This window comes from Vipera ursinii, assembly GCF_947247035.1.
Source record: "Vipera ursinii genome assembly, chromosome: 1".
Taxonomy (NCBI): domain Eukaryota; kingdom Metazoa; phylum Chordata; class Lepidosauria; order Squamata; family Viperidae; genus Vipera; species Vipera ursinii.
In genome coordinates this window covers 9,131,188-9,155,348 of record NC_139512.1, presented here as the reverse complement: position 1 = coordinate 9,155,348, position 24,161 = coordinate 9,131,188, and the positions used below count along the sequence as shown (strand labels likewise).

The 24,161-nt window shown below is 47.1% G+C and overlaps 1 protein-coding gene across 2 annotated transcripts in view; it reads right to left on the bottom strand.

Annotated features, from left to right (window-relative positions):
• Window positions 1-237: 237 nt before the first annotated feature.
• The window catches only part of MIDN (midnolin), a 45,747-nt gene continuing 21,823 nt past the window's right edge, over window positions 238-24,161 (bottom strand). For both annotated transcript variants that reach the window (XM_083363900.1, XM_083363901.1), the window contains exons 5-8: window positions 17,273-17,722; window positions 14,993-15,125; window positions 13,466-13,744; window positions 238-1,333 (exon numbers count right to left, since the gene is read on the bottom strand). In XM_083363900.1, the coding sequence (XP_083220026.1) occupies window positions 1,071-1,333; window positions 13,466-13,744; window positions 14,993-15,125; window positions 17,273-17,722 (1,125 nt within the window). In that variant the 3' untranslated portion in view covers window positions 238-1,070. The remainder of the gene's footprint in view (window positions 1,334-13,465; window positions 13,745-14,992; window positions 15,126-17,272; window positions 17,723-24,161) is intronic.

Sequence of the window (24,161 nt, the reverse complement as noted above, 5' to 3'; positions counted from 1 at the left end):
TCCATTGTTTGAAAATCACCTCCAAAAGTCTCCTGCCCCCCCCCCCACCTGCACGAGTCACACCTCTTTAAGGTGCCCGTGACAGAAAACATCCTTGGAAGTGAATAGGGGAGAGATCAGTAGGGTCTTAAAAAGAGGAGATCGGACAGATCAAGAATAATTCAGAAATGCTACATATCCAGGAAGGGAAAGAAACACACACAAGATAGACATGTGCACACACACAAGCATACACCCTTTCTTTCTTTTTTTTTTGACCCACCCACCCTCCACCGGGGCCCTCCCTTAGTCTGAAGAATGCACAGCGCTTCCCGTTACACAAAAATCACCCAAATAAAAAATAATAATAATAATTATTATTTTTTTTTTTTTAAAAAAAGGAGGAAGCGTTCGGAGACAACCCTGCCCCCAGTTTCAAACACACACCCTTTTGTCAATGCTCGGGTGGGGAGGAAGCAGCTTTTCAGCCCACGCAAACCTTGGGGTTGGTTTGCCCCTTCCTCTTTGGCCCTCCGATCCCCAACGATAAAATAAAATTAGGAAGTCAGAAGGTTAAACTTTTCGTCTCTTTCTCTCTCTCTCTCTCTCCATTCAATCCAGGAGTGGTCCGGCTTTTCCTGAACACGTTTTTTTTTTGCTAAGGCAGCCATTGAAGATTCTTCTTTCCGAAATCAAAGGAAGCCCTCCCTAAGAAATGTGTTTGCCATTTTGCTTTCCAAATTGTCTCTCGCTCGCCTGCTTTTGCCCCCCCAAGCTGTTTCAGTTCTTAAAATAAAAGCAGAACAGTTTTTTTTTTTTGAAAATAGAAAATACTGTTCCAAGGCTGGACTGATCCACTTCGGTGCAGCTGAAGACGAGGTCCACGCAACGCAATCCACAGCCATCCAGTCTTGTGTTAGAATCAAGCACCCAAAATCTTTGCTCTCATGGACCAAAAAAAAATTTGTATTATTATTATTATTATTACTAAATGGTCTTTCAATTCTTTTTTTTTCCTCAACACTCCCTTGCCCCACACCCTGCCCACCCCAAAAGATGCCATTTTCCCCTACCCAAGGTTTGTTATTTTTTTATGCTACGACAAATTCGGATTTCATGTCCGCTTTGACTTCGGGTTTCCAAACCGAATCTTCGAAGTCTAGATCAAGGCTGCCTTCGCTTGAAACGCTGCTGTTGCTGCTGGTGCGGCCGGATTTTCGATTGGGCAGCCAGTGGTAAGGAGCCCGGGCGTCTCTCCGTGCCTTCCGGCGCAGCCGTTTTTGCTGCATCAAAAGCTGCAGGCGTTCCACTTTGCAACGGGTGGCGCGATTCTCCGTCTGACGCAAGCGGTCGCCTAAAAACGGAGGAACACAAAGAAATGAAGGTTTTTAATGGAAGAGTCAAGATGGAATCAGATCACTCATTCAGCGGTGAAAAAGTGGGTTTTATATTGGGCTCCTGGATACAGATCCACTCCCAAGGATGTTTTTTCACAAAGCAACGGGACTTTCTTGTTTTTTTCTTTGAAGACGTTTCGCTTCTCGTCCAAGAAGCTTTTTCAGCTCTGACTGTATAAATCAGGGGTCTTCAAACTTGGCCCTTTTATGACTTGTGGACTTCAACTCCCAGAATTCCTCAGCCAGGCACACTGGCTGAGGAATTCTGGGAGTTGAAGTCCACAAGTCATAAAAGAGCCACGTTTGAAGACCCCTGGTATAAATCCTCCCATTCCCCACCATCCGGTCAAGACCTAAAGAAGCTTCTTGGGTGAGAACCAAAATGTCTTCAAAGAAACACAATAAGGTCCGGTTGCCTCATGAAAAAGCGTCTTTGGGATAACTATAACCTGGATGACTGACAATCTCCATAGACCAGGGGTCTTCAAACCTGGCCCTTTTATGACTTGTGGACTTCAGGTCCCAGAATTCCCCAGTCAGCATGCCTGGCTTAGGAATTCTGGGAGTTGAAGTCCACAAGTCATAAAAGGGCCAAGTTTGAAGACCCCTGCCATAGACATACAGATCCACTGTTCCTTTTATCTTGTACCAAGCGCACTGACAAGCAATTAATTGACTAGTCCTTCTCCAAGTCCAGTTAGTCTTTGACTTATAACCATTTGTTTAGTGACTGTTCAAAATTACAATGGCTCTTTGGTTTACGACTTGATCCTCATACGTACGACTATTTAAACTCCCCCCCCCCACGGTCACAATTCGGGTGTTTGGCAACCAGCATGTATTTTTATGAGAGTTGCAGCATCCTGTAGTGTGAGTGTGTGAAAGAGAGAGAGAGAGAGAGGGAGAGAGAGAGAGAGAGAGAGAGAGAATGAATCGCTATTTGGGACCTTCTCAGCTGACTTCTGACAAAGTTAATGGGGGAAGCCAGATTTGATTAACGACCGTGTGATTCATTTAACAGCTGTGGCGAAAAAAAAGGTTGTTAACAAAAATGGATGTGACTCACTTAAAGAGTTGCTTTGCTTAGCCATGGAAATTCTGGTTCCAACTATGGTCTTAAGCCGAGGACTAACTGTATGTGTCATCAAGGCAGCGTCAACTCCTAGCTAGATCTGATCCAGGGTGACTTGTTCCCAGTCTTGTCTTTCTGATGCATTCACCCACACTGAACCAAGTTCACTGACCATTATGCAACAAAGAAATGCAACACAACACTCTTTAATTTCTGCCATCCCCCCACATTGCCCAAGGAACAGAAACCACACACAGAAAACTAAAAAAAAAAAAAACTTTTTATTTTGCAAGCCTTCAGGCCTTCTTTTTTCCTATACACCAGGTGTGTGTCCTTTGGAGGGGAGGGGACACAAAATACTTCCCATCAGTGCTGAATTGTTGTTCTTGCAACAACTCAGCGATGTAGGTTAGCTGTGGGCTTTATCTTCAGCTAAGCCTCCCTTTGACGCACTGACGATGTTAGCTAATTTGGCTGAGGTATCGGTGTAAGCCTTGCCATGTGCAAGTAGGCGGCTGTATAAATTTTCTAAATAAATAAATTTCACCTTCTCCTTCCGACAAGCAAGTTGGGGAAGTTAGATCAGCTTAGCCACTGTGTGATTCACTTAACAACTGCAGTGATCTGCTTAACAACCTTTACAAAAAGCGACACGGTGTGACTCCCTTAACTGCCTTGCTTAGTCACAGCCAATTGTGGTTGCAAGTTGAGGAGCACATGCGTCAGCTGCTGAAGGAGAGCTACAAAAGTGAATTTTTGCTTTCGGCTCCCCTTTCCAGGTTCATAGGCCTATCTTGGCTGACCACTTCCCTCCTGGATATATTGGACAAACTAAGTTAAAATCAGGCCACTTTCTTTCCCAAGGGCCCGGGTCTGCCATATGAGATCCCCTTCCATGCCCTTAAAGACCTCTCAGCCCCAGGAGGGGCTTTATCTAGGTCGCTGTCTCCATGGCAACAGAGTCAAGATAACAATGGCGCTGGGCATCTTCCTGGCCTTTTCCCAGGTTTAGATGGCTTCCCCCTTTTAAACATAACCAAAGTCGCTCTGCTCCCAGCTTCCAAGACAGAGAATGCTTTCTGGAAAGAAAATTCATCTTCTTCGTCTTCGCTACTCGCTTTAGCAGCCGGTGGGTGGGTGAACAATTGAACGTTTACACAAATGAGACAAAAGAAAGTGGAAACCACTCAAACAATACTTGGCCTGAAATTCTGCCATTACAGGTAGTCTTCGACTTACAACAGTTTAGTGCCAATTACAATGCCACTAAAAAAAAAGTGACTCCTGGCTGGTTTTTTACACTTAAGACCGCTGCAGCAACACCATGGTCACGTGATCAAAAAAACAAGACGCTTGGCAACTGACTCATAGTTATGACGGTTGCAGTGCCCCGGGGTCATGTGATCCCCTTTTACGACCTTCTGACAAGCAAAGCCAATGGGGAAGCCAGATTCACTTAACAGCCGTGTTGCACACTGAACAACTGTAATGACTCGCGTTAACGATTGTGGTAAGAAAGGGTTGTAAGACGGGGCAAAACCCAACAGAGAAACATTGGGCCCAGTTATGGTCGTAAGTCAAGGACTACCTGCATTTAAACCTCAGTTTTTGCTTAAGAGCTGAAACCTGAAATCACAATTCCTTTTATTCTACCATTATTTAAACTTTTCATTTCCTACCCCAGAGCGACAATGAGAAAGTCATGTCAAAATAGGCGTCTCTAATGGGGCCCTGGAATCAAGGAAAAGGAGAAAACACGCATGTGAGAGAAAGGCCACGCTAGGCCAGCTTTGCCAGGCCCCAAAGTAGTCAAGCATGTGAAGAATTTAGCTGATCTCATGCCCTGAAGTGCAGAAGGTGACAGGCAAGATAGAAGCTGGAGGCGGCATTTATTTTGGAGGAATTCGCCCGAAGAGACCACAAGTGTGCAAACGCCCCTGGAGAGAAATACTTGAGTAGGTGGACAGGCTGATCAATCTGGTGGGGTGTGTGGGGGTGATGGTGGAAGAGAAGAGGGGATTCATTTTCTTCACCGGACATTTTAATTGGAGCGTTCCCCCAGTCAGTTTTACGGCGCACAGGAGGATTTGAACTGGGATCTCCTCAATCTTAACCTGGCCCTGTCATGCAGTGTTCCCAAACTGGGCCACTGTGAGGGGAGGGGAGACTTCAACTCCCAGAATTCTCAGCCACGGCCCATCTGACCAAGGAATTCTGGGAGTTGAAGTCCAAGCATCTGGGAGTTATAATAGTCAGGTTGGGAAAAGCTGTTGCAACCCCAGGCATTGGGAAACCGAGACAACGCTACCGGTCCTTTTTGCTTTGCACAATGAGTAGAGTAACGGCGATATTCAAATAACCAGACTACAAGTGCCCCTGAACTACGATTCCCATCATGCTTTTGAACACTAAAGTAAGGGCCTCCACGCGCAGGTAAGCCGAACGGCACTCAGATCGAAATCAATCGGTTGAACTGAATTGAATTCAATTCAAATCTTTATTATAGTCAGAGGTCAGCGTAAAGCTGAGCCAATGGATAGAAACCATCCCAAAACAAAGGGGCGGGGGGGGCATCCTATTCTATCTATCTATCTATCTATCTATCTATCTATCTATCTATCTATCTATCTATCTATCTATCTATCTATTTATTTGGTTTATATACCGCCCTATTCCCAAAGGACTCAGGGCGGTTTACAAGGCAAAATTGAAAAACAATCCAATATAAAATTAAAATAAATTAAATTAAGTCTAGCCACGAAAATTAAATCACAATTTAAAAACATTAAACCCCTCAGTCCAGACCAGACAGCTCAAAGAGCCAGGGTTTTTAGGTCCCGGCGAAATGAACGAAGGTCGGGGGGGGGGCAGTCCGGAGTTCCGTTGGCAGTTGATTCCATAGGGAATCAACTATGAGAGAAGCCGATTCTCCTCTCAGCTAGAAGTAATTCTGACCAGCTAAGATTCTCAGAACCGCTAGGAAACCTTCCCACCAGTCTTCCTGCAGATACATCTCCCCCCACCCCGCAAACAACCTCCCACCACGGGGCCAGACCCATCTCTTTGCCAAATCACTTTGCACAGCCATTCCAAGCATTTTCTTTACCCTCTGCTCTCTCAAGGGTGCCGGAAAGCGTTCCAGGCCTTCTCACACCACTGAGTGCAATCTTTTCCTCTTTTCTTCCGAAGACCCTTTCCCATCCCTGAGCTTGCAAAGCAAATGGAGTAAGTAACACAGATTCTGGTGTGTTCTGCCTATTCCTCTCTCCTTCCTCCCCTGCAATCTTGCAGGATTTGGGGCGCCCATCCAAAGAGCCTGCATTCTTGTAAATGCTCTCGCCAGAGGCCTAATTTAACAACCTCATCACTTAGCGGCAGAAGTTCTGCTGCCAATCGTGGCCGTAAGTCAAGGACTACCTATAGTTGGTTGAAGCAGAACGGGGGAATATTCCTCTCATTTTGCACACACAGTACCTCCCCCCCCCCAAAAAAAAAACTCTCTGGATTTGGGATTCCCCAAAGCCTCCATATTGCTGCAGTGCTTAGCCTGATGAAAATAACCACAACTTTGAGCATCTCACATGAAAGTGAATCCTCAGGAAGGGAGGTAGGTGGAGGGCATTTGCCCTCTAGTTATTCCCTAATTATATTCAATACAACAGGGAGGAGGGGGAAATAAATGCAGGACTGGGATGAAAGTTGACTATATTGGAGGGAGGGAGGGAGGGAGGGAGGGAGGGAGGAAGGTCCGGATATCAACAACTCAGGGGGTCACAATTTCCTCTCTTACCAAGTAAATATCTAATTGGGAAATGATAACTTTCCCCTGTTTGAAAGCAACCCGGGCTGATGACCGGCAGTGAACCCCTTCTTTTTGGCAATCAAAATGATTTCAGATCGACTGAAGGGCACCGCACTCTGCTTATGCTCAGAGATGGCCTCTTTCCTCACGCTTAACTTCCCCTCTGCAGGCCAGAAGCCATGCTCCCATCTATACCAATAAACAGGCCAAAAGAAGGTTTTAAAAAACAAAGAATAAGAAAGGGGTCTTTTGTCTCAATTCAGGGGTGTCAAACTCAATTTCATTGACCATTGGGGTTGCCCTCGGGGGGGCCGGGTGGGTATGGCCAGGGTGGGCGTGGCCTACTGGGTGGGCGTGGCTAGAGTGCGTATGGCCTACTGGGTGGGCATGGCCAGCTCTACATCGTTGGCATTAAGGGTGCCTATGGGGGCCTGGGCAGGAGTGGGACAGATCTGAGGGTCTCTGGCAGAAGGAGGGTCTCTGGGCCAGGGCCAAGGCAGTGGGGGCCGTTCCCTCACTGTTTCCAGGATGGCTTCGCGGGCCACGTGAAACCACTTCGCGGGCCGGATCTGGCCCCCGGGCCTTGTGTTTGACATGTCTGCCTTAATTTGTGTCTATGAAAAATGCAGATTCGCCCCAAGGGCTGTCACCCACACCCACCCCCACACCCCCACGGCACAATATAATGGAGCAGGTACAGAGCCCCCCCACCGCTTCCCCAGAACTGGTTTGTCCATTTTTCCCACTTGGCTGTAGACAACTGCCCAAACAGTTTGTGTGTGTGTGTGTGTGTGTGTGTGTGTGACTGTGTGTGTATTAACAAAGTGCTCAATGCAGCATTTGTGATTTCAAAATCTCCTTTCTCCAGTTCCTCCCTTGCTTCCTTCCGTTCCTTCCCCATTCATTCTGGGGCCTTTTGTTGGGGAAAAGAAAAGAAAAATACGCAGGTGTGTGTGTGTGTGTGTGTGTGTGTGTGTGTGTGTGTATGTATGTGCACCAGTGTTGCTTTGGGAGGGCGTGGGACAGATAGGAACAGCAAAGGAAGCACAACCGCACTTCCTTTGCAGCACCCTTTTAAAATGTGGTTCCCCCCCCTTCTAGTTGCAACCGTTTGCTTTTGGGTTTCAGGCAGGTGGCATCTGGGAGCTAGGCCACCTCGCTTGTTGATTTTTGCTTTTATTTTTTTAAAAAAACTGCCATGTCAAGGAGCGCCTCAGTGGTTGCCAACCTCCCAGGTGTTGGGGTGACGTCGTAGCTCATCCGGCGTGCGTGTGCAGAGTCGTCTTTGGTGCATGAGAAGGGAAAGGGGGAGGTGGGGAAAGGAAGGCTGTGAATTCCCAGAAAATGGGGGGAGGGAGGGAGGAAGAGAGGAGGAAGTGGAGGCTGCCGGTTCCTTGGGGCGGCCTTGAAAGGCAGACAGACAGCCTCCTCTGTGACAGAGTTCGTAGGCTGGAGTGACCCTGCCAGGGGAACAGCAGAGCAGAGAAACGGACGACACTAAGCCAGGCTCTGACGCAAGCAGTCAGAGGCTCCGGCCTTCGCTGGTTCCCGCTGGTTGCTCAAGCAGGCAGGCAGTTGGGAGGGGATCTCTCCCTTCCCTTGACAAAGGGTGAGCCAGGGCAGATAGCCTTAGATGCCAGCAGAGTTTTGCAATGTCCAGCCCACAGCCAGACTCATGGGGGGCAAAGGAAGGCCCACTGCGGGTTTCTCACCCAACCCCTTCTTGCTTTGGGTGAAGGAGCCGGAGACACATTCCTTTTCTGAACAAAGATTTAAGAGCTCAGCGTCCATTTCTCACCTCTTGAATTCAGCCATAATACAGATAGTCCTCGACTTACAATTGGGACCAGAATTTCCATGGCTAAGCAAGTCTGACGTTAAGTGAACCCTGCTTGATTTTTATGATCTTTGTTGCCCTGTTTGTTAAGCAAATCACTGCAAGTGCTGAGTGAACCGCATGGTTATTACGCAATTCCGGCTTCCCCGATTGACTCGTGCTTATTGGAAGCTGGTTGGGAAAGTCACAAATGGCGACCACATGACACCCCCCCCCCCCAGTGCTGCAACTGCCACAAATACATGTCGGTTGCCAAGCAGACAAATTTTGATAATCTGACGGCGGGGATTTTGCAACTGTTGTAAGTCTGAGGACTGGTCATATCACTTTTTTCAGTTGTAATTTTGAACGTTTGTTAAATGAATGGTTGCAAGTCAAGGACTATCTGTAGTGTTAAGCACTTTAAGATGGGTGGACCAACACCCAGAATTCTTCAGCCAGACTCGTTTGCTGACTGGGGAATTCTGGGAATTGAAGTCTTAAAGTGGCCCAGAGGTTGAGACGTTAAGTCAAGTTCACTGGTCTCTCTGTTATGGTTCATCCTTGCTGGGTCGCTTTTCTAATGTCAGAAAATATTTTTCTTGCTTTGGATAACTACCCAACACCATGCAGCCAAAATGGCTGCAAAACGGTAATGGAGAAGGCCCTTACAAAGCCAAAGAAGAGAGGAATTAACCTATCCTCCAAAGCGCCTGAAGGCAGGAGAAGAAGCAACAGATGGAAACTAATCAAGGAGAGAAGCAACCTAGAACTAAGGAGAAACTTCCTGATAGTGAGAAAAATCAACCAGTGGGTGCTCCATCACTGGAAGAGACCGGACAGCCATTTGTCTGAAATGGTGTCCAGCTTGAGCAGGGGGGGTTAGACTAGAAGACCTCCAAGGTCCCTTCCAAATCTGTTATTCTGAGACCCCTGTGCTTTCTGTCATTTTTAGTCTGAGAAAAAATAAGAATCTACAACCCAAAGCCAAGAACAGGAAGCAAGGAAAGGTCTGCAACTCACTCCCCTTCTCTTTCCTCAAAGTCCTTTCTGGCCCCAGGAGAAAATTTATTTTATTTATTTATTAAATTTTTATACCACCCTTCTCCCGAAGGGCTCAGGGCAGTGTACAGGGCAATAAAGAGCTCTTATTGCTCTTTCCCATTCTGCTACATAATTTTTGGCTTCTGCCCCAGAAAAGAGGCTGGTTGTCTTTATCTAAAATGTTCTTATTTCAGCTTTGCTACTATGGAGCAGAGAAACTTGCCCATCGGGGCCTCCTCCTCCCAATTACAGAATAAAAAGTTCTCCTCAACCTAGTTTCTCTCTCCTGCAAACATTTACAAATGTAGACTCCAGCGATTAGCATAGTTGAAAAGATATTCGGAATCATGCAACGCTATATTTGTTCTTCTTCTGACACGCCACAGATGCTAAAGTTGGATTCTGGAAAAGCCAGGGAGGTTTTGAAACCTGATGCTGGAGAAAGACTCCGGAGAATACAGCCAGGAATCAGATCATCAAACAAATCCATTCAGAATTCACACTCGGAGGCACAAATGACCATGCTCAAATTAGTCTACTATACACGATGCAAAGACCAACGGACCAATAAAGGCCAATAAGAGTCAAAACCAACTTGATGGCACATAATGAATCCATAGCGTGGTGGGCTAAGGAATTTCAAGCTGCCAAGGTTGAGAAATTCTGTGTTCAGAGCACTCAAACTTATGAATTGTCCACTTTGGGTTTTTCAAACCAAGTAGACCCCAAACCTGAATTCTAGGGCTGACAGTAGCTATTGAGATGGATTTAGAAGTGGAAATATTTTGAAGTCACTAATTTCTCCAACTTAAAGTCCTCTAGGTCAGGGGTCCTCAACCTTGGCCACTTTAGGACTTGTGGACTTCAATTCCCAGAATTCCTCAGCCAGCTTTGCTGTGGCAAAAGGTTGAAGACCCCTGCTCTAGATAGCCTGGGATTACAATTCCCATACTTTCTTTCAAACTCAGCCTCTAACATCAAGGAACCTTAAAGGAGATTTGAATTGCAGAAGCATTAACGACCCTGCCTGTTTCAAACAAATCTGTCTTTATTGTCACTTACTTGCCTCTCTATTCCCAAACTCACGCCATGTCAAGCAAAATAAAAAATGAAAGCCATATTCCACTTTCCAGTGGAAAAGATGCCCACAAACACACAGGAGGAGGAGGAGGAGGAGAGGTACAAATGGGGAAAGGACTGTTTTCACACATACAAACACAGCGCTCATTGAACAGTGGTGAAGAAAGAGTGGGAATCAAATTGCAGACTTTAATCCAGCTATCATTTCTCCACTAAGCAACAGGCAGTCTATTTACATATGCAAATTCAAAGTTGATAAAATAGTAATTAAAAAGTCTTGAGGGAAGACAAATTTAAGGTCTCCTGGGCAGGCAATGAGTTAATGCCTTCTATTAGCAAAAGCAAATAGATAATCTATTGTTCCATTATGCTTCAGGGTGCCAGTGACCTAGACCTTATTAATCCTGATAAACAGTTAGTAAAGGAGGTTAATGGATGGAATTACCTTAGATAGTTGCAAAAAATTCAGAGGCAGAGCTCAAGGGTGGCTCTAAACCAGCATACTGGCTGGGGAATTCTGGGATTTGAAGTTCACTTATCTTGAAAGGTTGCTGAGGTTGAGAAACACTGCTCTAAACCAGCGTTTATTTACTGTCCGAGTTCACGTCACACGTAAGTCACATTTAATTCCTGACTACAAGAACATATCCTAGCAGATATTTTTTAGCAGTGATCTAGAAGAAGAATTTTTTTTTTCCATTCCTCCACAGGAAATCTAGTTTTGAATTTCCTGGTGGCCTCCTTTCCCAAGAAATAATCAACCCAGGCTGTGATTTTGGACTTCAGCCAAGGCCAATGAGATAAACAGGAGGAAGTGTGGGGCTGTTCTTGAAGGAAAGGAAATGTAGGTCTGATTTCACAGGTCCTTTGTTGCACTTTGGGCTGGAGTGGATTATGGGCTGGAGGTTTTGCACACACCTGCAGGAAAGAGCTGACATTTGGGGCAGGGACCAAAGCAAGACACTCTGACACGTATGCCTGACACGTATGCCAGAACACCCACCAAGCAAACAAACATAAAAACACCTATACTTAAAAGCGACAAACCAATAAAATTTCATCAGTCAAGATGACACTCAAACAGTGTTTCTCAATCTCAGAACGTGGGAGATGTCTGGACTTCAACTCCCAGAATTCCTCAGTCAACATGCTGGAATTTGGGGAGTTGACATCCAGACACCTTCAAGTTGCCAAGGTTGAGAAACATTACACAAAAGGCTAGACGAGGCAATCCAGAAAACCAAGACCACGAGGCCAAGACCACAAACTATCCTACCTCACAGGGTTGTATACTGCCACACATACTCGTGAGAGGAAGAAAGTTAATTGCACGTTTGAGAAAAAGACTCGGTTGTGAGAACCATAACATGCAGAGGCGGTTGTTATTTTCCAGGAAGGGAACTGATGTCACACATGTCCAGGAATTCTGAGAATAAGGTCATATCTCTGGAAAAATTAATCATTAAGTCCACATAGCTCTCATTTTTTGAGCTACAGCTGAAAAAGGGCCTGAAATACAATACCCCCATATTATTTACAATATTCCACTATTGGATAGACAGGCATCCTGTTTGCTCATTTCAGGTAGAGCAGGCGGTCTTCAAACTTGGTTCTTTTATGACATGTGGACTTCAACTCCCAGAATTCCTCAGCCAGCGTGCCTGGCTGAAGAATTCTGGGAGTTGAAGTCCACAAGTCATAAAAGGGCCACGTTTGAAGACCCCTGAGATAAGAGCGTGCCTACTGCTTGCTATCATTCTCACAAATGTTCATCATGGCTAAGGCATTCAGCCACTTCCTCATGAATGTATCATGGTGACAGCAAGCTATGGTTTATTGAGTCCCTTCTTTCTTCCTTCAGGGCATCCTGCAACTCTGGTAATGACTGGCACTTCCTGGCCTTTTTTAGATTTCCCAAAAACAAACCAACCAACAAGAACAAATACCCACCCATCCATAAACTTCTTTGGCATTCAGTAAAACAGCAGAAATCAGCAAAAAAAAAAAAAATTACATCAGGAGTAAGACTGGTCTGTACAGGGAAAGCCCTCTTTTTCTGCCTTTCAGGCAATTTTTCTGGATGAGTAACAACAAATCATACCAATTCTACCCTGCCTGAGGAATTTAACATACGAATCCAATTAAATCATTCAGGAAAGTTCACTGCAACTTGAAGTTTCTTTGGCAGCCTATTCATCTCAATTGCCCCATGTCACAATGCTGGAAATCCGAACACAAGGGCAAATAGCAAACACAAATAGCCAAAAATTTCCAACTTAAATCATCATTTCTCCAAACCAGTTTTCCCCAGACTCTTTTTTTCAACCTTACAGGGACCAAGTTCACCCACCCCCTTTGAGAAAGTTCCAGATTGTTCATCCAGCCCCATTTATTACACGTAAATAAGTTAACAGCAACTACTTTAATGGTGCTGCAAATAACAATGCTGCTAATCCTCAATTTATGACCACAATTGGGATACCAGAACTCTGGTCAATGTGAGGCAGACGTTAAGTGGGTCACGCCCCATTTTACAATCTTTTCTTAACCACAGTTGTTAAGATAATCTGGCTTCTCCCACTGATTTGGCTGGGAAGGTTTAATCTTAATTCTAAGCCACCCAGGGTCGCTTTTAAGGGTGAGATGAGTGACATATAAATTTAAAAAAATAAATGGGGATCACATGACCTGGGGCTGCTGCAACCGTTCTAAATAGATGCTGGTGGCTAAAATGCCTGAATCTTGATCACAGGATGTCGTGACAGTTGTTAAGTAGGTCACTTTTTTGAGTGCCATCGTAACTCGGAACGGTCGCTAAATGGTCGTAAGTTGAGGAGTACTTTAATACTGTAACAAAAACAATCCTGGATATTCCACAGACGCTGCTCTAAACTCTTGCAAAATTAGGACAGTCCCACCCCCAAAACAATAACTGATGCTGCCCAGTGGTGGGATTCGGCTGGTTCGCACCACTTCGCCAGAGCCGGTAGCTAAGTTTTTGTTTGCCACAGGCCCAGAACGGACTTCCGGAAGTGGCATCCCTCACAAAGAACCGGCTGTTCAGGTATTTGAATCCCACCACCGATCCTGCCCCATTTTTGCACATGCCCCTCCCAAGAATAAGCCCCGCCTCCAAGCTCCACCCACCCTAAACACTTTCTGTTCTGCTTAATGACCAGTCTTTACCTCCCTGGATGACTGAGAAAGAGAGGGAAGGGAGAAACAAAGGGGAGGGGGGAAGGGGGAGACCCCAAAATCAAGGTTTGTGGACTCACCAGGGGGCTTGCAAGTGGCTGCTTGGCTCGGGCACTGGACCCCCAAGTGCAAGGGCTGGTTAGCAGCAGCTGCCGTTCTTTCTGAGGTAGTGTGGTTGTTGAGATCCAGGGAAGGGGTGGACAAGGAGCACTGAGTCTGGCACCGCAGCTGGGTCAGCGACTGAGGCATGCCCTGGTAGTGCCGCGTGGCACTCAGGAGGTCGTTGAGGATCTGCAGGATGGTGCCGATGTCTCGGCGCGGCCTCCCGCTGCTGTCTTGGCAGTTGGGGTGCAAAGTGCCTGCAGGATGGAAGGAGAAGCAGCAAAGGTTGTAGCAGCGCATCAAATCTATGGCGGCAGGGGGCGGGGAGGGAACCAGCAGTATTGGTTTATTATAGCAGGGGTCTTCAAACTTGGCCCTTTTTGTGACTTGTGGACTTCAACTCCCAGAATTCCTCAGCCAGCATGCCTGGCTGAGGAATTCTGGGAGTTGGTCCACAAGTCATAAAAGGGCCAAGTTTGAAGACCCCTGGTTTACAGCAGTGTTTTTCAACCTTAGGCACTTTAAGATGTGTGGACCTCAACTCCCAGAATTCCCCAGCCTGAAGTCCACACATCTTAAAGTGGCTAAGGTTGAAAAACACTGCTATATATTGCAGTGAAGACTTTTTCAAAATGTTTCATCTCTGGTGGCTTTTCTAACAAGCCAAGTTGCTAGTCCTGCTGGGGAAGGATCAGCAAACTTTCTTCTCTCTTAAGGGGCCAGATCCTGCCCCTCCTTCATGTCTGTAGGCACAGCTGCCAGGTCTATGGGCCAAGGAACATGGCAGGCCTTGGGCAGGGTCAACCCTCCAGCAAGGAATCTGCTGATAGGCTGCTTGCATTCAAGAGGCCCCTTGCCCTGGTTGCTCAACTGAGTCTCGGGCTTGATGTCACTCTCCGCCCTCTCCCCCCCCCCCCCCCCGATTTGGCCGACCAGCTTTAATTTACTCACCTCCCGGTCGAAGTTATTATTCAACTTTTTTGTAATAGAAAGCAACACATGCCATTTTTTTTCCTTCTTTAAGCCAAATACTACTTTCACTTACAGCAGAGTTTTTTTTCTATAGAAGGTTTCTTTTAAAAAAAAACGGGGGGGGGGGGAGAACAATTTTGAAGTCTCCATTTATCATGGATGGACTGCTGAGCGTTTGGGGCTAATGATAACAGCGGCATCTTTTGCAAGCTGAACAGGTCTCCAGCCATCAAGAGACAATGAGTCCCACAGGCTGGGGGTGAAAAGCAAAAACTCATTTAGCTTAAATAAGGACAAACCTGTCAGATGCAGCCGCCGTATTTCCTGGGAGAATATAAACCTAGGCAAGCATTGGAAATTTCATTGGTTTCTTTTAACTGATCCAGTGTTTCTCACCCTTGGCGACTTTAAGATGGGTGGACTTCAACTCCCAGAATTCCACAGCCAGAGCCCCTGTGGGACTCTGAAGCTTGCATGTATTAACCATATTTCCTCTTATGGGGGAAGACAAGACAAATGGAACACAGACATACCAGAAAACGTTCCCGAAAATACCCCAGGGGCGTGGTTGACAAAGCTTTCGATCACAGCGCCATGTTTGCGGGTCCGAGAGGCCTGTGTGGGGCTGGTGCTGGGCGAACTTTTACTTCTTGAGGCGCAGTCTACCTGCAAAAGCCAAAGAACAGATGCTAAGCAGGGACAAGGATGGGCTGGAGACTCGTGAGAACCTTTTTCAGACATGAGGTCATGATCACAAAAAATCTGAAGCCAGCTTTCCTGCTCTCTCAAATGAAAACAGGGATAGAAGATTGGATGCCTTACTTTGAGGCAGCTAGAAAAACAGAACAGAAAACCTGAAGCTCTAAGCCAGGGGCGGGGGTGTCTTCAAACTTGGCCCTTTTATGACTTGTGGACTTCAACTCCCAGAATTCCTCAGCCAGCGTGCCTGGCTGAGGAATTCTGGGAGTTGAAGTCCACAAGTCATAAAAAGGCCAAGTTTGAAGATTCCTGCTCTGAGCCTCTTCTTTGGACAAAGGTTTACGGCGGGCTTGTGATGTTCATCCTTAAAGACAAGTCCGCCCTGAGTCACCTGGAGAGTAGCCTAATTTTGCCGTTCCTTGCCAGAAAGACATTTCTATACGCAAAGGTTTGTTTTTCCTTCTCCCTCCGGACTGATTTTCCTCTGTACATGGAAGGTCTCAAAAGTTCAATTCCCAAACTCTCATTGAAAAAGCAGTGTCATTGGATACGAGATAGGCGGCAAATAAATTTTGTAAAAAAATAATAATAATGGGGAAGTGTCTTTTCTGCCTATAGCAGGGGTAGGCAACCTCGGCTCTCTTATGACTCATGGACTTCAACTCCCAGAATTCCTGAGTCAGCATGGCTCAGCTTGGAAACCTCTCCCTTTCCCCTCAGCATAGCTGACTCAGGAATTCTGGGAGTTGAAGTCCATGAGTCATAAAAGAGCCGAGGTTGCCTACCCCTGGCCTATAGGCTTGGAGAGTTACAACCATCAAATCACTGGAAATTTTTAAGAAGAGACTGGACAATTACCTGTCTTGGGACAGTATAGGCTCTCTTGCTGGAGCAGGGGGCTGGACTAGAAGACCTCCAAGGTCCCTTCCAGCTCTATTCTATTCTAAATTGGCCAACCCAACCCAACCCAATTTGGTGGTGCCTTCCCGATACCTTGGGACAGCATTTCCCAGAATTCTCAGGCAGCCCTCTAAAATGGCTGACTGACTGAGGAATTCTGGGAACCGCAGTTCTAACACACCAGGTTCGAGTTTTGAGACTTAGCTAAGCATACAGTTAATAGACCAAGCTGAATAATACACACGATATACACAACTGACAAAGAGCAATGCCCAGCTATGAATCTGCCTGGATCTATAGGAGGGAGATTATGTCATTAAAAAAATTGTGTGTCAAAAAATCTGGATTACAAGGTGAACCAGAAAACGTTTGTAAGAATAGCCCAAATAAAAAGCTGAAGCTTACGGTGAGCTGAAATACAGGGAGTGAAGGAAGCTTGCTGCCCAGAATCACTTGGTAGTGAGGTGGGCAGCATATAAATTTTTAAAATAATAATAATAAAGCTGCTCCAACTTTCTCCTTGAGATAAAAAATCTGACAAATACAGGAAGACTCTCCCTAATTCCTTCCTAGTTCCTTCTCTCAGGCATCCCCTGCTCTGCCCTGCAGCCACTAAGGATAAAAAAATAATAACGCTGAGCCTTTTTAAAAAATCCAAAAATCTCAAATGTCCATAGCAGAAATCTCCCCAGTGCATGTAGGTATGATTTTTTTTTTATTTGCGGGAGAGTGGAAGGAGACCTAATGACCAATTCCACCCGTTGCAAGGATCTGTTTTATTATTTTTACAAATAATTCAAGGTGACAAACATATCCAACGCACACCTTCCTCTCCCTATTTTCCCAACAACAACCCTTGAGGTGGGCTGGGCCGAGAGTGAGTGACTGGCCCAAAGTCACCCAGCTATCTTTCATGGCTAAAGCGGGACTAGAACTCACCATCTCCTGGTGATTGGCCCAGTCACCCAGAGAATTTTGAGGCCTAAGGCTGAACTAGAACTCTCAGTCTCCTGGTGAATGGCCCAAAGTCATCTATTTGACTTTCATGCCTAAGGATGAACTAGAACTCTCAGTCTCCTGGTTTCTAGACTGGTGCCTTCAAAAGCTGCCATGGGTCAGGGCTCCACACTCAGAGGTCCAGCTTCAGCGTTTTCTGCTCATGCTCAACCCTCATTGGTTTCAACACCCACCCCACAAAGCACCCCAAAACTGACCTCTGAACACGAAGACATGACGCTGCCGCTCCCCCCTCCGTTGACCGTCTGTGCGCTGGCACCATGTGAATGGAACATCCCTGCCGTGACGGGGGTCGGGTTAGCGGTGGTACAGTAGAGAGGCATAGTCTGCATTGGTGACGGAGAAGCAGCAGGACTGGGCACAGGGCTTGGCGGGCAAGCGGACGCCGTGGGGAGCCGGGCAAAAGTGGGGGAGGTGGGGTTGCTCCCAGGGAGGGTGCGGCAACTGGAAGCAGCCGGTCCGGCTGCCGGCACCGGCGTGGCGGGTGTGGCGCCTCCAGCTTGTTCTCCGCGGCTGGCGATCACGTGGCGATGCTGGAGCTGCCCGCTGTTTTGCTGAGCTGCCAGCTGCAGCTGGACAAACATCATGTGATCGCCCACCCGAAGGGCGAGGGTCAGGGGGGACCTCCCGGACAGGAAGTCGTTTACCTGGAAAAGAGTACAGCAGGTGGAGTGGTTAGATCAGAGGGCTGATTTTTAAGCCAGGAGTTTCAACTGGGCACAAAGCTATTCCTGGACCACCCCCAAAACGAGTGGTAGATGGAAATTAGTGCTACCTGGTGCAGGATTAAATTAAAATAAACTAATAAGCAAACCTTAAGTTACTGCAGTTACAACACTACACCTGCAAATGCTATAGAAGTAGTCCTTGACTTATGACGGGTCGCTTAGTGATATTTCGAAGTCACCACTGATCTAAAAAAATGGGATTTACTACACAAAAGTTTCAAAATTTCTGACGGTCAGGCCCCCTCCAGTCACACGACCAGACTTTGGGCACTTAGCAACACATTTACACCCGTTTGCACTGTCCAGCGGTAACGTGATTGTGTTTTACAACATTTTCCCCAAAATCGACACTTACTTCCAATGTTCAGCAAAACCGCAACCATAGTGAACCACTTAAGGATTGTGGCATTTGCTTTATGACTGCAGCATTCACTTAACAACTTCCAGAAAAAAAGTTGGAAAATTAAAATATGTCACAGGACCATCCTGTTTTACGACTGTTATTACCTACAACTGTAATGAGAAGACTCCATTGTGGTCGGATGTCAAGGACCACCTGCACCTGAAAACATGCCTTAAGTTTTCTTTCGCCCTTTCTTAGGAGACAAGGGGCTTCAGCCCTCTAATGCTTAGCGCAGGGGTCTTCAAACTTGGCCCTTTTATGACTTGCGGACTTCAACTCCCAGAATTCCTCAGCCAGCATGCCTGGCTGAGGAATTCTGGGAGTTGAAGTCCGCAAGTCACAAAAGGGCCAAGTTTGAAGACCCCTGGCTTGGTGGACCTGTGGGAACACTGCCATTATTTGCTATGAAATGCAAATGTATTAATGTATTAATTAGTATTATTTTATTATTTCCGGTTGCACTGCTACGGTTAACATAATCATGAAACTAAGAGACTCATCACCCAGTTAAGTTGCTGTTTTGCATCAAGACTTTCCTGCACGCAGCAAGATAGGTGGCAAACAAATTTAATAATTAAAATAAAATATTCAAGAAAACACAAGAAACCTGTTCAAAGTTGTCTTCCTAGACCAGACATGCTGGCTCAAGAATTCTGGGAGTTGAAGTCCACAGGCCATAAAAGGCCCATCGCTCCCCACCCCTGTACCTAGAGCTTCTTCTCCCAGTCAGCTATTGAGTGCAGAACAAGAGCCAACGTTCAGCTGAGGTAGACTAATTTAAAGACAGACCATAATATATGGGCCTTCAGAACAGGAGAGAGGACAATGTGGCCTAGCAGATGGAGACTGGGTAGGAAACCTCAGAGCAGTCAATATTTGCTGTACCAGGTGCGGCCTGTAGCTGAAGTGTGTTTTTTTTAAAAAAAGAAAAGAAAAAGAAAGAAGAAAAAAAACTAGGCAGGGGATGGATGGACTGGCAGTTTGCCTTTGATGTCAGAACTGAGGTATTTACAGAAGAGGAGAAGCAAGAAGAAGCCACCTTTAAACCAGGATGGAAGTGTTCATAGTGTGGCTTCCCCAAATCTGGGAAGGGGGAAAGGGCTGACTTGTGCACCGAGGGCTCGTGCTGCTGGTGTGTGTGTGTGTGTGTGTGTGTGTGTGTGTGTGTGTGTGTGTATCCATTTATCTCTTAGGCACTGCCACCTCTGTGTAAAGGGACTGGGAAAGGTATGCCAAACAGAGCTTTGGCACCACCCAGCAGGTCTTGGGGTGCTCCTGATCCCATCTGCAAGCAAGCTTAGAGCAGCTGAGCCACTTAAACCCCCGACATGCACTAAGCAAGCGGCTAGATCTCATGGAGGGCGCCATAGCCCTCAGCAGCACCATGCACACAAGGGATGGAGGACAACAAGGACTGCAGCAAATGATTCACCAGCCCTCGGAAAGTGCCAGATGGCAACCTCCGGCTTCCGAAAACAAAGCACACACCAAGAAAAGGACCTCTGCCGTTGCGTACTCGCTGACGGAGAATCGCCCTTCTGCACAACTCCCGGCTTCCTGTCAATGCACGATCAGCGACAAACACTCCCTCCCCCCCCCTCCATCTTCCTTCGCCTCTGCAAAAACGTCAGCAAAACGAGAGGCGGCCGGATTATGCGTTATCCATGCCTCCAGCTCAAAACGCCCAAGTTTATTGCAAAAACCTTCTACCACTTCTGCCTTTCTGGCCTTCCTCCTCCCACCCACCCACCCCCGCCCCCCCCAGCCTCACTGCAAAGACGGAAGCGCGGATGGGAGATTTCTGAGAAACCCGTGGGAACGGCAGCTCGAGGAAAGGTGGGTGCCGTGCATAGCAGAGCAACTACAGGAGGAAGAGGTGGGTGGGGAGGTGAGTTTCGGACACCAGGTAGGAAAAAAATTGGGGTGGGGAGGCAGCCCAAGCAACCGAGTAGGACTTTTGGAGAAAAGAAACTCATTTTTTTTCATGTAAAACAGGGTGGGAGGAAGCTAGTGAAAAAAAAACCACTAAGTCCTATTCTAGCAAGAGGGCGCCCGAGCATGTGCAGAGGGCGCCCCACCTTGCCAAAAGAGAAGGTGTTGCATACTTTACATGTCTGCTCCTTCCTTTTGTACTATTATCATCATCATCGCAAGCTGAAAGGTGCGTGCCTTTGGAGAACAGAGGTCTCGAAAGCATTTATTTTTCCGGGTTCCAAAACTACTTTACTTGCCCAGCTTTAAAATCCAGCAAGGTTAATCACAAAGGATCACAGAATTCAGGAAAGGTTTTTTTTCTTCCTTTTGTGATAATTAACCAGGAGTGGAGCCTTCAGTTACGGGGGCACTCTATCCCCAAACACTAACCAGATGCTTAAGAAAAGATGAGGCTTTCCAAAACACATCAAAATGGGTGGAGGGCTTGGGGGATGTCAAGTGAAGCCTGGATCACAAGCAGCACAAAGAGTTTCAGTCTCCTTGTGGGTCTAAAAGCCACTAATGAACGCTAAAGGACATCCTGGTAGGGTGCAGAATTGCGATGGAAGAAAAAAAACCCACACAACTCTCCCCTAACTTGGTGCCCTGCAGGAATGCCATATTTTTTTCCTTCTGTGCCACTGATGCTTATCTAAGTTTACCACCCTGCGCTCAGAAGGGGGAAGATGGGTTCTAAGCAGCCTTTGCCACCAGTAAATGGGACCGAGGGATTAAAGTGTCAGGGAACAAAGGAAACCCCCCCCCCAAAAAAAAACAAAGCACCCCCATGGGCTGAAGACAGAATGCAGCCCTCAGAGAAAGGCAGGAAACTGGGGATACCACTCTTGGTCTGGGCCAGCCAGGAGATTCCTGGGCCTTAAACCGCAGGTCCCCAATCCTGGTTACCCTGAAACTGGGAGCATCGCTTAAAACCTGTTTGGGGTTTTTTTTTTAAAATAAATAAATAAATAAATAAATCTCTGCAGCCTGTTCTTCCATCGCTGATCGCCCAGCCTTTTTTTATGCTACCAGTCACGAAATTCCAGATTGGCCGAGTCACAAAAGGCTCCCTTACCAGCAGGCTATCTCTCCCTGCAGTCACGACATCCGCACACACCTCCCCGTGCGCAAAGCACCCGCCCGCCCCCTCCCCACTGGCGGCACCTCAAGACCGCTGGGCACCCACCCAAGGACAGCGCCTGCCGCCGCAAGTCGATTGAAAAGCAAAGGGGAAAAAGAGAAGGGGGGTGGGTGGGCTCCTCTAAGGAGAACAAGAGCACCAGCTGCAGAAGAAACCCCCCCCTCCCTCTCCCCATCTTCATACATGCATGCGTGTCGTTTTGATGTGCTTCAGCCTTCTCTTCTCTCCCTCCCACCCTCCGTCCCCGGAATTCCCTCTTCTTGGTGTCTGAATGCAAATCATCCCTTTGTTCTCCCCAGAACATCCAGCACAGATGGTAATTACCATATGCAAAAAAAAAAAGCCAGCCAGATAGGTTTGATTGACTGGGGGTCCTTGGCTGGGGAGCAGCCCCTTCCCCATCCCCCACCCAGGATCTGCTCTCAGCAGCTTCTTTGTCTTGGTTGCCAAATAGCACAGATCTTTTAATTTTCATTTTATTTTTTTTTCCAGAAGGGGAAGCAGGTCACGACACCGGTTTCCAGGCTGCCTCCTAGCAGCCAGCCTTGCAGGGCGGGCTTGCCAAGGGAAAGGGCCCCTCCCCCACACTACACAAAGGGGGAGAAGGCAGGAAGGGAGGCACAAAGCAGGGTGGAGAGGAGAAGACGGCAACCTTTTCAGAGGTTCCGGACTTCCAAGCTGGCTGGGGAATTCTGGAAGTCCAGACCTCTGAAAAGTTGCCAAGGTTGAAAAACACTTCTCAAGATCCACCCAAATCTGCTTTCTTCTAAGCCAAAGGAGCTTAAGCTCTGCATCCAATCCAGACGGGATCAAGGAAATCTGTCTGAACCAACCAAGACCGGATTCTCACAATCCCCCCACCACCAGGCAGCAGAGGAACGAAATCCTGGGAGATCTTGCCTCCTGCTTCTGGTTTGAGAGAGCTGGCTGGCCATCTTAAGACCTCCATCTGTTTATTCCCTCCCGGACAGCTCATGTTTTCCTCCTTCCCATCCCCCCCCTTCTGCTGTCCTCCAGATCCCTTTGACGTCAGAGACCAATCTTCGGTTAGCGGAGATCTCCCCGGACACCTCCCTCTCTCTCTCTCTCTCTCTCTCTCTGTCCCCCCACCTCCTTTGTGGGATGACTCACTCAGCCTCAGCCCCCCCCAAAAAAAGTGGAACACTCCGTGACCAGGCCCTGGCAGTGCCACAGGATTCTTGGCAGTGCCAACATGTCCTTTCTTAAGCTGCTTGCCTCCCCCTCTAGTATATGTGGGGTGGGTGAGCAGGGAGGGGAGACGTAAAAGCTTGGAGGCTCTAAAGCAGGGGTCTTCAAACTCAGACCTTTTATGACTCACGGACTTCAACTCCCAGAATTCCTCAGCCAATGTGTCTGGCTGAGGAATTCTGGGAGTTGAAGTCCGTGAGTCATAAAAGGGCCGAGTTTGAACACCCCCTGCTCTAAAAGATCACAAAATGGGGAGCCTCTCTGTCCAGGCCAAACAGTAAGTAGCATGGTTTGATTTAGGCAGCCCTTTAAGAGACGGGGGGGGGGGGGGGAAATCTCCAAAGGTATCTATAGACCACCCCCTTGCTCAGTACAGGATCTATTGTGTTTCCCTGAAAATAAGACCGGGGCTTATATTAAATTTTGCTCCAAAAGAAGCATTAGGGCCGATTTTCCGGTTAGGTCTTATTTTTGGAGACATACAGTACTAAATGCGTCGGTCTGGGTTGAGGATCTTAACCGGGGCTTATTTTTGGGGGGTGGGATGCATATTACCAGCATCCTGAAAAATCAGGCTAGGGCTTATTTTCCAGCTGGGTCTTATTTTGGGGGAAACGCAGTACTAAAACACTATGGACCCTAGGCTATCCAGCCTGGGTTTTGAACACCTCAGTCAAAAGGGGTGTGCCACGTCAAGAGACCACCTCTCCCAGCGATTGGCAGCACTTAGCTTCAATAAATCAATCCTAACCTCAAACCTGAACTTTCATTCTCTGTAGATGTAATTCCTCGTTTTCATGCAGAACAGGTGGGGTGCTAAGAGATTTTTAAAAGGTCCACCTGAGAAGGCTTTAGGCCGCAAGAGCCGAGTTCCAGAAGAGAAAGACAAACAAAAAACAAAGTACAAATGATAATCACTGAAGTGGAAAATACCCTTGAGGTCATCTAGTCTGACCCCCTGCCCAAAGGTCACTGTCGAAGAACAACTCAAGCCTCTTCAGCAAAGGAAAGACAATTCCCTTCAGAGTCAGGCCATACCACATCAAAAACACTGGGAAGTTTTTACTAATGTAAAAAAAAAATCTACTTCCCTACTGATCAGACTTCTGCCCTATAACCAAAACAGAACAGCTCTTGTTCCTCTCAGGCGTGACAAACTCTTTAAATGTTTGATTACCACTAGCACCGCACTTTCCCATCTTACTTTGGATACATCCACATACATAACCCTTTCATGCTTTCCTCTCCCACTTTGCCAACATATAGGCAGTCCTCAACTCAGGACAACCATTCAAAGTTATGACAGAACTGACAAAAAGGTGATCGGCCATCACACCACTGCAATGTCCCAACAGTCACATAATCAAAATCTAGACGGTTAGCAACTGACATGTATTTACAATGGTTGCAGTGTCCCAGAGGCCGTGTAATCACCATTTGCGACCTTCGCAGATGGCTTCCGACAAGCAAAACCAATGGGGAAGCTGGATTGTCTTAATAGCTGGCTGGGGAATTCTGGGAGTTGAAGTCCAGACATCTTAAAAATGGCTGAGGTTGAGAAACTCTGCTCCAAAGGGACTGAAGGGGTGGGATCTAGCCAAAGAGGAAGAAAATCCAGAGCAAAGCTTCAC